Genomic DNA, 14,032 nt, shown 5'->3' on the forward strand with positions numbered 1-14,032 from the left:
TTTAAAACTGGTGAATGGCTGAGAAATGATGATAAACATTACCGTGGTATCTCAAGTACAAAGAGGAGAACATCCCAGTTTAGATCTAATGAAGGAAATATGATCTTTAAGTAGACAGAAGAAATTTCATTTTGGATACAGTTGTTTTCAGTTTGGATTTTTGAAGACTGTATGTACAGAGGACAGGGAGGTACAGGCAAATATCCTATACGTATTCTTCAACTTGGGTGTATGAGAAGTGGAGTAATCTAAGTAGACTTGTAATATATTAGTGTTACTGTCACTCAGTAGCATCGTGATTTTGCATGGCACAGTCCACATAAATAAAGACAGGCCTGCCTGAAAATCTTTCATGTAACGATAATTTTTTCTTCCTTGGAAGCATACTGAGTTGTGGCATTCTGATTATATGTTCCTGACATGATTACTTGTAATACATACTTTGTATATTAGAAGCAATGCAGTTACTGAGTGGGCATGGTTACGGACTCAGCTGTGCATCAGGGACTTCTATTAAGTAAAGAGGAGTGTTTAGGTTCTGACTAATCGTTTTTGTTTATAGTTTGGAAATAATAATACGTACATGCAATTCGTCTGTAGCTGTTTGGCATGGCTTCCTGAGTTTGGTCCTGGTGGAAGCTACAGAGCTATTTTTCTGGTGAGAGTCCTGCCCACTCCAATTACAGACGCTCTCTTCTCCACTCTTTAAGATCTCTCATGCTCTCTCCTCCCTCATCTTATCAGGACTTATCTAGAAACATACTCTGCCAAATTGTCCTGAGAGGAGATTGTAAACTGTTCTGAACTTCTGACAGAATGTGACTGAGGAATAAGAGGCGGGAGAGAGGGACGGTCATGTCTGAATGCCTCAGACTGTCTGAAATTACAGGATTATGATCTGTCAGACAGCAGCTGTTCATATCGAACTCTTGACAGCTTTGAGGTTCAGAGCTTTGGCCATATTAATTCTGCTTTAAACCTTGTTCAAGTAGGACAGGAAACTTAATTCTTCAAGCCTGGCAAAGGCATTACTACACTATTATTACTTCACACCTTAATTCTGTAGTGTGGCCAGGTGGTTACTATGCCCAGTCATTCATTAGTTTTCCCTGTTGTCCCTGGAGAGGCTTCATTGCCTGCAGTAATAGAGTAGCCTTGAGGCTACATGTGTACTTTAGGTGTGACCTGGTATCTGACAATGTTGAGATCAGGAAGCCGCAGAAGACGCATCTATGTGCAAACACTGTGGTAGATGTTTGGAGTATGGGCTGCACGTGAAGGGGTTAGGTTTGGAAGGTTGGAGGTTAAATGTGTTCCTTGTCACCAGGACTCAAAACGGGCAAAAAAATGATACCTTGTGTTGCTGGACTTCCATATTAATGCAAGACTCTGATTTCTATGCTTCATGTTGTTTGGGACTCTTTCAAATTACACAGGAATTAAGTTACTGATTTGCATATGTGCATTTGTTGTCACTTCTGTGACAGGCCTGTGCCCACTGGTTGCATAAATATTGCTTTTGTGGGTAGCAAACATTACTTTTGTCCAGCCTTTTTATGACTATTTCTATTCATAGAGCCATAGGTGTCACAAAATACAGAAATAAAATGAACAATGGAGGGTTTTTTGGTTTTTTTAAAGTAAGAAAAGTATAAAATTCAGGAAGAGTTTCCTCAGTCTTCTGATTTCTCATAATATTTCCGTGGAATATACAATTCATACCAAAAATACAACAGTTATTTGAATGTTTATATTTATTGCTGGCAAATTAGAATGAGATCACAAAGAGACTCTATCTATTATCTGAAGGAGAAATCAAAACCTGGAGCTTAATACAATGAGTAGATTTAATTAAAACAATGAATCAATATTTCTATAAAGAAGAGGCTTCATTTTTCTAGACAAGAGGACAAAAAAGAAATACAATTAGAAACTAATAATTAAGCACTGTGAAAGCAAGAGACTTGGTTCTATTGCAATGTAAGAGGTCGCCAATTTTTGTGGAAAGTTTCTCACTGTCATCACTGTCCCTATACAGGGGAAAATGTCTTGTCATGTTAATGCAGAGAGATGAAATTGACTCCATCACATTATGCAGGTGCTACTGCAATGGTTACGAATCCTTTAACATGCGAAAACTTGTCACAAGAGAAGTCTACTTGCAGCTGTAAGGGCCCAGTCCTGCGAGGTGTGAATTCAAAATAAATTCTTGATCTCTCCCTCGGTGCCAGTCCTGCCAGACTGAAAACAAAAATCAATTAATTCAGGCTTGCATTGTCTTTCCTTGAGACTCCAAAGAAACAGAACTACCTGACAGCTGTGGCATCAAAGGGTTACTTGACATCCAGCCTTGTTTTCTGAGAATTACTTAGGTTTGGGCTTTTGTGCAGACTAAGAAACAGGAAAAGACAGTACAATATCCATTTACTCTTCAACAGAAAATGAAAGGTAGGAGTATTACCTGGTGTTAGGGTTGAGTGCAAGGTTAGATAGTCAACATAGAAACTCAGAATAGGAGAACTCTGATGATAAAGGTCAGTTCTTTGCCCAGTGCCTGCTTGGCTTATGTCCATTTTGGCAATAACTTGATTTTTCTGATGACCAAAGTGCTTTGTTTTGTTTCTCTTTTGGCATGACTTGGTAATTCAGAGAAAATGTTTTCTAGGGCCCCTCACAGGAATAGTGTTTTCCATATTTTTATGAATTACCACGTCCAAATATTTCCATACCCTCCAGAGCTGCAGCAAGTCAGGGTGTTTCATAATGAAACAAGCTTTACGAAATATTCAACACTGAGTTAATCCATAAAGAAGCAGAATCCTGGGAAAAAGGATTAGAATTTTTTGCTCTTATGTTCTGAAAAGGCAGCTTTTTTCCTACTTTAAAGGAGAATGGAGCAACTCCTTGTCTGGACTGGAAGGAGGGAAGCTATGGCAGTGTCTTATTTGTGTACTGTAGCTCAGACATATTTCTATAGTATCAGGGTATCGTATTTAAAAGTAGAAATGTGAAGCCAAGCTGTAGAAGAAATATCAAAGATGCAGAAGAATTTGACTTGCCCATTTGCTTTTCCAGAAAGAAAGAATGTTAGCAGTTTTTAGTTCTTAGAGAAGTTCCTGGGTGGAAAAAAGTAATACATGATTGAGAAATCACCGTTTCCCAGTATTTGGTGGCACTTTCATTTTCATAAATAGAACACGTATATTCTGTGATAAAGTTGATTTAACTGTGATTTTTTTTTTCTTATTGAGAAACTAACCATGATATTGGTCATGTTAGAAGCACTAAATAAATGCTACAGCTTTCACTTACTGTATCTTGACCTGTTGATTCATCAAAGTCACTAGCAGTACACAGCTGTCCACGGGTTCAGGGAGAGGATTAGCATACGAGATCTCTAGAGTAACAGCTTTGTTCACTACAACTCGCTGAGGAATCTAAATGACAAAGACACGTTTCTGATCATTCACTGTTTTAGACTTTTTTGGAGTCAGATTTCAGTGGTACTGTAAGCAGATCATCACTTATATTTGAGGATTAATGAGATATTGGTAGGAACAGTGGAATTTAATCACAGTTGCTATGTCTTTCCTAGTGCTTGAAGCTGTATTTAGATCAGTTAAGTGGTGCTGTTGAGATGTATACAATCGTTTATATATAGTTTCAGTGAAATAGAGCCCTGATTGTACAGACATATTTTGTTAAATCTGTCTGATCTTTGGCTTGCTGCGTGTGGAGTTTTTGTTTGTTTGTTTTTCTGTGATATGGAGAGTCCTGGACACATTATTGATTAGGATTAAAGTGTTAAAACAACATAAACTGACCCTAATATAAATTGGAATTAAAGGTTTAAGTCTGTAGTTTTGGGAAAAAGCAAAGTCATTCAAAGGCAACTCAAATGCTTGCCGGTAACTAGAATAAAAATGGAATGAAAATATAGGCATTTCTGTAAACACAAAGCAATGGCACATGACTGGGAAAGAAAGAAGACTGTTCTGAAGACCGGAGGGCAGATTCAGGCTAAGGTTCAAAAGTGGTCTCTCATTTGCATTCCCATTTTGAGGAAACTTACTTTCTTAAATTAAAGAGGCAGAAATCTGAAAAACTGCAGCTGACATTCATGCATTTTTATACCCAAATTCTCATCTTGTGTTCTGAGCTCCAGGAAATCTCTTTAGTTCATTACTGTCTGTTCAGGACAGCGGTGAGAGAACTGTTTACCTTGATGATAATGTTTGTGTCCTCTAACATGATTGTCTTCTCTACCAGCAGCTTTACCCCAGGCATGTTCATGACTTCACACAAAGCAGTAACTTGGATCCTTTTGTCAGTAGTCAGATATTTTCCGTAATAAGAATAAGGGATCTTTAACCGGATATGTTTCCCTGGAATTCAGACATATATTTAGAAACCATTAGATTCCAATAAAGAATGCTAAAGGTGAGACAGTTATTGTGAGGATCTCTGAAATTATTGAAGAGAACAGAAGATAGGACAGCTAGGGTTTGTGTACATTTCTTCCTTGTGAGACCAGCTGTGTATTTCCCTCTGCTGGTGGTCCTTTTCTGTTTTAAAAAACTCAGTTGACCCTTACAGTTTTCAGTGGAGGATTTTGGCCTGAAACTGAGGACATCTGCTCATTTGCATTTCATTGGATTTCTGTCCCTTTGTATTTCTTATAATTAGATGAATAACCACTTTTATCTATTCCCTCCATATATCCTATTTATTTTACCTCAGTCAAGAAGAAAGTTTAGGTCAAGATTCAGAGATCCTTTACGAGCAACCTGGTCAGCTGCTTGTTTTCTTAGTCCTACAACCTTTCTGCTGTGTATGGAAAAAGAACTCTGTATTTTTTCAGTCCCTGGGGATGAAAAAGATCTCTATAATAATTGTATTAGCCTTGGCTCTTTAAAAGAGAGACATATGGAGTTTCACTGTAACTTTTTCCTTTGTCTTGGTTAATTTCTATTAAACTCTTCAATATTGCATGTAAAATCTCAGAAAGCATGTATTAGACTTCCTTATTGGTTCAAAGAGTAAGATGTGTTCCTATACATGTAATAATCACCACAGACACATACCTAACTATGATGTTGCTTCTAGTGCTATAATACAGATGTGGCCTTTTTAGAAGAAGAAAAAAAAAATCTGGTAAAGCGTAGTAATAAACACTCCTGCTAAAAGATAGGACAAGTATATATTATCATTCTGTGATTCTGTGATATCTATATGATATTGATGTTTCTTCCTTCCAGTTGCCCTCAGGTGATTCTAATGGCCAAGAAGAGGGCTATATTGGCTCTTTAAGCACATTAAGAATTACCTTGTTTAGAACCAAGATCCACAGAGGTGGTTGCCTGCAGGATCTCTGCCACTGCTCGCCTCGTATACAGGATAGTTGATGCGCTTATATCCACCTTCACTGTCTTGTGATCGAAAGATAGGTTATTGAGAATTAAGATTAGGATAATATCTTTGCCAAACACTGGAGGTTCAGCCAGCTTGAATTTCCCAGAGATCCCAGGGTTTCTAATCGTCTCTGAAGATCTTTCACTTGGAGATTCTCTGTGTCTTTCTGGGACGTTTGGTCCAAATATCTTAGCCCAGGCCTTTTTATAAACTCGTCTTTCCTCAGAAGAACCTGGTTGAAAGACAGAACCAAGTAAAATTCATTGCCATTGCAAGTTCTCTGTGTCAAGGCTATCAGAACATTACAGGGTGCCAGCTCTGCATCACTCAAACATGCATTACCAAAACATTCCCCATATTTTTCCACTAGGACTCCATTTAGGTTTTTCATTTTACAGTAATAAATGCACTGTGTTAAAGTAAGTCACTGAAATGAAATATGCATTTGTATTAATGTTTAGGATTTAATATCCAAGGAGATGAATATCTGGGGTTAGAGCAGTGGAGCTCAAGGTTTTGGATTAGAGGTTTGATCAGTTTATCTGCTGGAGGGAGGGAGAGAACAGAAAACCAATATTTATTAATCTGTAACTTCCTACACTACAGTCCTGTGTATGGCTGATGATGCATGAGAGACTCGGTTTTAAGACTCTAGTAGGACTTTCTACAGCAGCTTGAGAATCTGTTTGCTTTTGGTAGTAAAAACTGTATACACAAAACAAGGCTACAAAATATTTCGTAGCTATTTTGTAGTTTTGTGCGAGGGAGTGAAGTATTTTATTGTGTATTAATAAGGAGTCTTATTTAAGAAATTAATGTATAATGTGTAATTAATAAGAAATTAATTACACAAAAACATAAATAGAATACCCTTTGTATTATGAAAACAGTCTGAGAACACTGGCGGAAATATTTTATAAAGGAAACACAGAGATGCCTAAGCAAAACAGGTTAACCATCCTAGCTGCCTAGCGCTGAGAATTCAGTAGGAGATAATTTGTGATAACAAATATTTTTTACCTTCTGGATATTTATAATTGTAAGTGACATCCACACGGGAATTGCTGCCCACAGCTTTGGTGCTGATAAACCTGCCAATTATTTCAGTATCACAATAAACTCTTTTCTTAGTTCCATCATTGTATACAATCCATCTGTTGCAATCAGCATTCACCTCCGTATACACAAATAAGGTGTCATAATCCAAGTCTACATCACCTTCTTTGATGGCTATGACAGATGCAGGGCCACACTGAAATAATCCTAGGACATGAAACAAATGTCAGAAACCATATTAGTAATGATCAGTTTGGAGAAAGACTATTAAGTCATATTAAGAACTTGCACTGTTACCTTTGCTTTGTTCTTGTGGAGTTGCATCTAAAACCTGCCATCCATTGTATGATGTTCCCAGGTCTCGGCGAATGAACCAGCTTTCATTCCAGACATGATAATCCCTGGAGATGCAAATAACAATGTCTAGGAAGTGTAGGAATATACACTTCCAGTTTGAAAGGTGTGGGGAATTGTGTTCTGAAAGATTCACCAAGATGTCACATGAGCTGTCTAGTTACAGCAACTCACTGCCCCTTTCAAAGGATAGCTTTACTGCCTGCTGTTGAGGTGTTGACCTGGTTGTTGTTGTTGTTGTTGTTTTAAAGAGAGAGAAAACAGATGTCAGCAGCTTGCTTTGGGACCAAGCAGAACCATAAGAGAAAGATCTAGGCCTTGGATATAGGCAACTTTTGGAAACTGGGTTCAATACCCTTCAAAAGTGGGAAATGCTAAGTTTAAAAAAACAAAAACAAAAAAACAAAAGAAAAGAAAGCTGTAATAGGTCAGAAAAAAAGTGTTCATAAAATTCAATAGTCTGTCCATAGTAGTGTGCAGTAGGAGATGTTTAGAAAAGAGTTAAGAACAGCACATGAGTAGAATGACCCTTCCCCTGATATGTTCTACTGTTTTCTAGCAGTCAAAGAGTTAGGGACTTCCTGAACTAAAGGTTGCATGGAGACCACCATATTTTATGTTCATTAGTGATCGCCTTGGAATGTCTTTAGTGGCTTTTAAAACATCTTTATAGCTTTGTTTTCACAGCGTCCAGTGGTAGTGAGTTCCACAAGCTCTGAAAAGAAAGGACAGCACAAAAGCTTAGTAGAAGATAGATTACAGGAGGACCCAGAAAAGAAGCTTTGTCCGTTGAATTTTGTTCAGAAACCAATCCTTTTAAGGACGTTGGGAAGAGAAATTCTCGCATCCTTCTACTGCATACACTCAGTGAAAGGAAGCAGACTAAATAAAGACAAAACTATTGGCTAAGCCTAGGCTGCACAAAAAGACTTTTGAGTTCTATTATATACCCTTGGATATATGGCCTAGTAAGTTCACTTCCTGAAAAGTGGCTGCAGCTTAAAGGTTTAAAACTTGAGGGTAAATAAAGAATAAAATGGTATTACTTAAGGAATATCATGTTTCTCTGGCTAATCTCATTTGGGGCTTGATTCATGGTCATGGATCACTTGCACTTTACAGCACTGAACTACAATACACCGATAATTGGGTCTAGAGAATATTGTGACTGTTTTCTTTTTAATCGGTTCCCCCAAGGGGAAGGACTAGCTAAATGAGTGCTGGAAGACTTCTTGGGAGGCTCCCATCTACTTGGGAAGGATGGCAGGCCAAGCTGAGGAACAGAGGCTTTGGATGTATGATGAGAAGAAGCTACTGCAGCAGCAAACTAGTTAAGAGCCCAGAAGTTACATAGCTACGTTATCAGGAACAAACTGGTTAGGAGTCAGTAAAGGAGAGAATTGGAATGGTACATTTTCAAAAGAAACTTACAGCTTTTCAAGAAAGTGGTAACTAGTTTGAGGTCAGGGATTGCAAAAAATTGTGGGTTTTTTATTTTGCTTTTTTTTGAAGTAACTTATCTAAAACCACGAGATATGGTTTCCTTCTAAACTGGTATCTGCTCTGTTAATTTAGATAGCTGCATGAAGTTCTGTCCACTCTGTTGCTTTTGTGCTAGCAATGTTCATGGTTTTTAAATTACATAAATCCTCTCCCTAAGTAATGGCGAGATGCGGAAACATATATTTACCATGTGGAATCCTTGCCGATATTAAGACTCTTTCCAGAGCTGTCATAGTATTTATCAATACTCAGGTTTCTATCCACATCATGAGCAGAGTTAAAATTTGAAATCAAACGGGTTGGAATCCCCAAACACCTCAGAACTGAAATATATTAAAAAGAAAAGAAACCCTCTAACTCAGCAATTAAAAATATGTAGACATTTAATGTTGTTTCTCAAATATTTTGTGGTTCTTCAGTATTTGCAGTCTCTGAAGAACTGTTCCTCTTGTAGAATTAATTGCTTTGTGGTTTTGATTAAAAAAACAGAGGTTACAAATGCCTCCATTTCACCATAATTCTTTATTCTTAAAACTTACCTGTGCACATCACACCTGCAAAAACCCAGCATTGGCCATATTGAACAGGCTTGTAGTTGTCCTGACGCCACTTCTGAAGGATTACCACACTGCCATCCCATCTGGATGGATTCTCATGAGAATGGAAACTTCCTTGCCACTTTCCCAGGAGAACTCCGTTATCATTATCATTTCCGTTGATCTAAAAATAGGCCAGTGGGCAGAATGGGCAAAATCAGTTGCGTGTAATGCATCATATCTAGTTTCTGAGTTATATTGCTTAAGGCAAAGATGGTTGAGTCTCACAGTGGTGACTAATGCTTTCTGCTTAACCATGTGGAGTTCAGATTAAATTGTGCGTTTCTTACCATAGAGCTGATTACTCTGCCCACATATTTAGGATCTCCTCTTCGGGATACATCAGTGGCTGAGTCCTGACGATAATACAGGCTCAGATCAAGCATGGTGAGACAGATGTTTAGAAGAGGATCTTGAAACTGTGATCAGATAAGAGAATTTTTTAAGAAAAGAGAGAGTTTCCCAGACAGAATTGGAGGAGATTCTCCTGCGGTTCCTCCTTTCTAAGAATTCTGAGCCCAAAGATGATAGGAACAATGAGGCATAAAGACATCGAGAGCACAACACACACTGCTGCAATATTGGCCAACAGCAGGGTTGCAAAATAAAGCAGAAATCTGGGAGGATGCCTTTGGCCATCAAGAGAGATGATGACTGCAGCAAAACTAAAACTGCCATGTTTATTCTGATTGCAGTTATTGGAGTCACTGGAAATATACATGTGTCAGTTTTGGCCCATTGTAACTGCGTTACAAAAATAGTGTTTTTTGTTGTTGTTTCTTTGTTATACGCGTGCACACACACGCAGAGTCAAGTGAATATATTTTCATGTGTACTGTGGATGCTCTGGTCACAAATCGGGCCCATACTCGTGCTTGTAGCTCATGGTGCACATAAGAGTTGCAGGCCTTACTGCAGTGCTGTGCCACACCATCTCTCACCAAAGTCCTACTAGGCACATAGTTAGTAAACCACAATCAAGGCTAGCCTGCTTTGCCTGATTTTCATATAGGTAGGAATACCTATCAAAGAGACAAATAATTAGAAGATGAAATCAGAGACAGTGTGAGTCCAAATGAATTCCTTACAGCTTACCTGTCCATAGTACCATCCTCTTGCTTCAATGTACTTTGCATTGCCCACAAAGATGATTCCATTTTCATTCAGAACATATTCCTGTCTCTCATTTTCATTAGCCATGTAAACATCATCACCTGAAAACAAAGTTGGTTGTGCTTTTAAACTTAAACCTGAGGATACCAACAGCCTTTGAAAAAGACTTGTATGTTGACCTAAAATGGGGAAGTAGATCTGGTATTTGGAAAACTGTATCTCATTGTTGTAGCTCCCTAGACATGTGTAATTCAGTGAAAATGCATTTTATTGTATACGGCCTGGAAAAAAAAATCTATGTTATATTACTTTGACTATTTCCCCTAGTTTTAGTATAGCCTTTGTATATTACCTAAGTGTCCTCCCATCTTTGTTGTAATTTTGTGGGGAAGATGAAGAAAAGCCCAAGCTAGCTCACTGGATTTCTCTGCCTTATCAGAGTAGTTAGAAGTAGAAAAGGTATTCTAAGAGAAATATGTCATCTGTATGTTTCTTTATTTTTCTAGTCAAGTGTTCATCTCATTTGAAGAATCCAAACTGAGGATCTCTACTTGCCTGATCCGAAGTGGTATCAGAAATATTATTGGGATGGCCTATTGAAATGTTCACTCTTCTTCAGTTTTCATCTGATAACAATTTGCCTGGTCTTATGATACTACTCTTACTCATTTGTTCCAGCTCAGGAACTGTCAAGTTTTTCTCTCTGTAGTGCAGTTTCCAGCTATTAAAAGTTATGCAACGAGTGATCTTTCAGGAGGTTCTTCAGAGGTTACTCCTTCAGGACTGTCTATGTAGAGGCAGTCAGAGTCTCTGGAATATAATTCTGTAGTTATTCTGTCTTCCCAGACAGGATGAGCTAATTAGCAGGGTTTTTTGATCTCTCCTCTTGACATATCTATCAGTGGCCCTTGACTAACATATAGTCACAAAAAAGTGGCTGATTGTGGTTACTTTTATTTTCTTGTGTTACATAAGATTTAGGGGACTGGAGCATCTCTCTTATGAGGAAAGGCTGAGAGAGCTTGGCCTGTTTAGCCTGGAGAAGAGAAGGCTGAGAGGAGATCTTATCAACGTGTACAAGTATCTGAAGGGAGGGTGTCGAGAGGATGGGACCAGACTCTTTTCCGTGGTGCCGAGCGACAGGATGCGAGGCAACAGGCACAAACTGAAACACAGACGCTTCCATCTGAACATGAGGAAAAACTTTTTCACTGTGAGGGTGACAGAGCACTGGAACAGGTTGCCCAGACAGGTGGTGGAGTCTCCTTCTCTGGAGATATTCAAAGCGCGCCTGGATGCAATCCTGTGCAATGTGCTCTAGGTGACCCTGCTTGAGCAGGGGGGTTGGACTAGATGATCTCCAGAGGTCCCTTCCAACCTCAGCGATTCTGTGATTTTTAGTCATTTAGGTGACTAAGAGATCCCTCAGCTCTAGAGTGGTTTAGTTTAAGGCTATTCTGGGTTCCTAGACTGTCGTATATCTGCAAAACCTGAGTTTAGGAATTTGTATTTCCTCTGCAATATGCTGAGGCTGTAGAAATTAAAAGCAGCAGTAGAGATGTCCCACATAAACCCATGATGAAATATATGGGAAATGCCAATCTTTCTTCTTGCTAGTCCTCTATCAGTTTTTAGAAAGTTACTTGAGCCTTTATCCTTGCAGGCAACATTTGCAAGAGCAGTCTTGCTTTGATTTAGGTGCAAGTAAAGGAAGTTACTGCATGCTTAATTAAAGTCCTGAAAATTACATGTACTTTTCAAAGTCTGCCAGCCCTTTCTATGAAAAAATGATCTGCTCAGTCCTGAAGAAAGAGTCTATGGTGTCACGTGCTATAGTGTATTTCACTAGAAAAAAGCTGCGGGGGATGGGGGGCGTTCAGTGTAGTAAAACCAGGTCTATGAACAGAGAGCCGAGAGCGCTGCCCCAACAACCCAAAGAGAGCAGGCTGGATGAAGTAAGTTTGTTGTGCAGACATGAAAGCAAATAGGTCAGTTACATTCAAGAGCAGGGGTATCAGTACCTACCTGGGCACCAAGGGTTAAAGAGCATCACAAACTGCCCCAGGAATCTGGAGAAGATCTTGTTCCCAGAGGTTACCTGGAGAATGAGATTGTATCGTCCAATGACAGCATTGGCTGGGCTGGATATCGTGAAGTTTGTATAGCCAGACTCACTGGGTTCCTGGACAGCACTCCAGCCACTAGCCCCCACCTCAGAGAGGTTAAATACAGCCTTTGTATGATGAGATTCTGAGGGGGATGGTCCTGCCAGAGAGAAGAGGTGCAGCAATATTTATGTTACTTTGGGTAATTTCTTTGTGTTCCAGAGCATAGTTTTGATATGAATCTTGCACTTGAAAAGAGGACATTGGGGAAAATGGGTTAGAAATACATGAAAAAAGATTGCATTTCTAAACAGAATAAGGGAAGAATTACAAGGGATAAAAGGTACAGCTCTGTGAGAGTGTGGAGTAAGATAAGGGAGTGTTACCTATTTCAGTGACAAATGCTAAGCTCTCCCCAGTCTGCTGTGGCCTGTTGAAGTACAGGCTAATAGCGAAGGCTTGTCCTCGCCTCACAATCAATTCTGTGCTGGCATATCTGTCAGTATGGTGTGCACCTGCATTTGCTGATGGTTGCCAGCTAATATGTGTTGGTGTCAGATCTATGAAAGAAGATAAAAGACGTTAAGAAGCGGCAAGCACGGAAAGAAGTCATTTGTTGTCAGGTGGAATTAAGAGGTTGCTAAAAGCAGAAACCCCTTACTGAAGGAAGCTTAAACTTAAAGGGAAGATTCTTCAGTAAACTGATCAAGTCTAGTGGCCAGTAACAGAAAACTTGTGCTTTGGTGTATGAGACTCCTGCAACAAAACCTAAGACTCGTACTCTTCCTATGCCATGCTGGACACTTTTTTTTTTTAATTATTGGATGTAGAAAAAATTTAGCAGGGCAAATCAGTGTCATTTCAGAGTCAGCACCAAATTAAGTAGTTAGTAGCCCCTATATATTTTCAACATATATAAGTATCCTGGAAACAGCTACTAGAATATTTTGCTTTTACTGCTTACATTCTGCTTCTTCCATCTAGCCTAGAGTAGGGAAAGATGCATTGTCAGAAACTTATAAAAATGAACAAAAGATATTTGTGGACATAATTCAGAGTTTTTGACAAAAAGTCATCTGGCAGAATTTAGCTCCACCCAAAGTGACAAACTGACCACTGGGATTTGTGTGCTAGTATGCACTGCCCTAATGTCCTAGAGGGACTCCTGGTGATTTAGTTACAGTGTGCTTGGGGTTTTCTGATATCAAAGGTCCTCCTTTGCACATATGGTTATCATGGTCTGTAGTTTAAAACCAACAAAGTGACTCTCAGCATCTTAAATGCTATACTAACTTTTTGGCAAGTGAGTATTTATGCAGCTCTCCTTGCAAGATTGTTTTCCCTTATCTTGCTCATGCTTTATTGTCATGCTCAAACTTGTGCAGAGTTGTATTGTCTTTGGGAGCTCCGAGAGGTGCTGTCCTTCAGGCTTATATATAGCCTATGATACTCTACAAAGTATGGTTGGAGCATAGTGTTGCAAGTTTTGGCCTATGCTCCAGGAAAAGTATCCTCGTGAAGATTCTCCCTAATTGCATTTATGATACTAGCATTAATAAAAGTAGTGAGATTTTTTTCTTTGGGGGGAGAAGGGAGGACCAGCAAGAACAATTAAAGGGAACTGAAAGGAAAACAGCAAAGGAGTGGGATGGAAAGGATGGGTTAAGGCCTACAGCACAATGCATTATTATGGTAGGGATCTTCAAACAAGCTTCCAAGTCTCTCTCATACCATATAACACAGCAGTGAGAAACTGAATCAGAACTGAAACAATATAGCTGCATATTGCACTACAATTTGTATATAGTCTTAGCAGAAGAAATAAAAGCAAAATCTAACTTGTGGGAGTGGGGGAAGTCCAGTGCCATAATTAAATGTAAGGAAGAAGTAAGA

The 14,032-nt window shown here is 39.0% G+C and overlaps 1 protein-coding gene across 1 annotated transcript; it reads right to left on the reverse strand.

Annotated features, from left to right (window-relative positions):
* Positions 1-2,090: 2,090 nt before the first annotated feature.
* Positions 2,091-13,119, reverse strand: LOC106497580 (protein-glutamine gamma-glutamyltransferase 6-like). The gene is made up of 13 exons (XM_067307981.1): positions 13,104-13,119; positions 12,526-12,699; positions 12,060-12,299; positions 10,017-10,135; positions 9,212-9,340; positions 8,865-9,045; positions 8,513-8,648; positions 6,766-6,869; positions 6,433-6,675; positions 5,327-5,644; positions 4,222-4,385; positions 3,313-3,437; positions 2,091-2,241 (listed from the first exon to the last, which is right to left on the reverse strand). Exons 1-13 carry the CDS (start codon positions 13,117-13,119, stop codon positions 2,091-2,093), a joined length of 2,100 nt encoding a protein of 699 aa, XP_067164082.1.
* Between the last annotated feature and the right edge of the window lie 913 nt (positions 13,120-14,032).

Source organism: Apteryx mantelli, chromosome 18, assembly GCF_036417845.1.
Source record: "Apteryx mantelli isolate bAptMan1 chromosome 18, bAptMan1.hap1, whole genome shotgun sequence".
Classification (NCBI taxonomy): domain Eukaryota; kingdom Metazoa; phylum Chordata; class Aves; order Apterygiformes; family Apterygidae; genus Apteryx; species Apteryx mantelli.

Bases quoted from the DNA above. Each gene is read 5' to 3' on its own strand.
- LOC106497580 (XM_067307981.1), bottom strand. The intron at 9,046-9,211 runs GTAAGAAACGCA...GCCTATTTTTAG, and splicing joins GCAGAGTAATCAGCTCTATG to ATCAACGGAAATGATAATGA. The intron at 3,438-4,221 runs GTAAACAGTTCT...TTTGTCATTTAG, and splicing joins ACACAAACATTATCATCAAG to ATTCCTCAGCGAGTTGTAGT.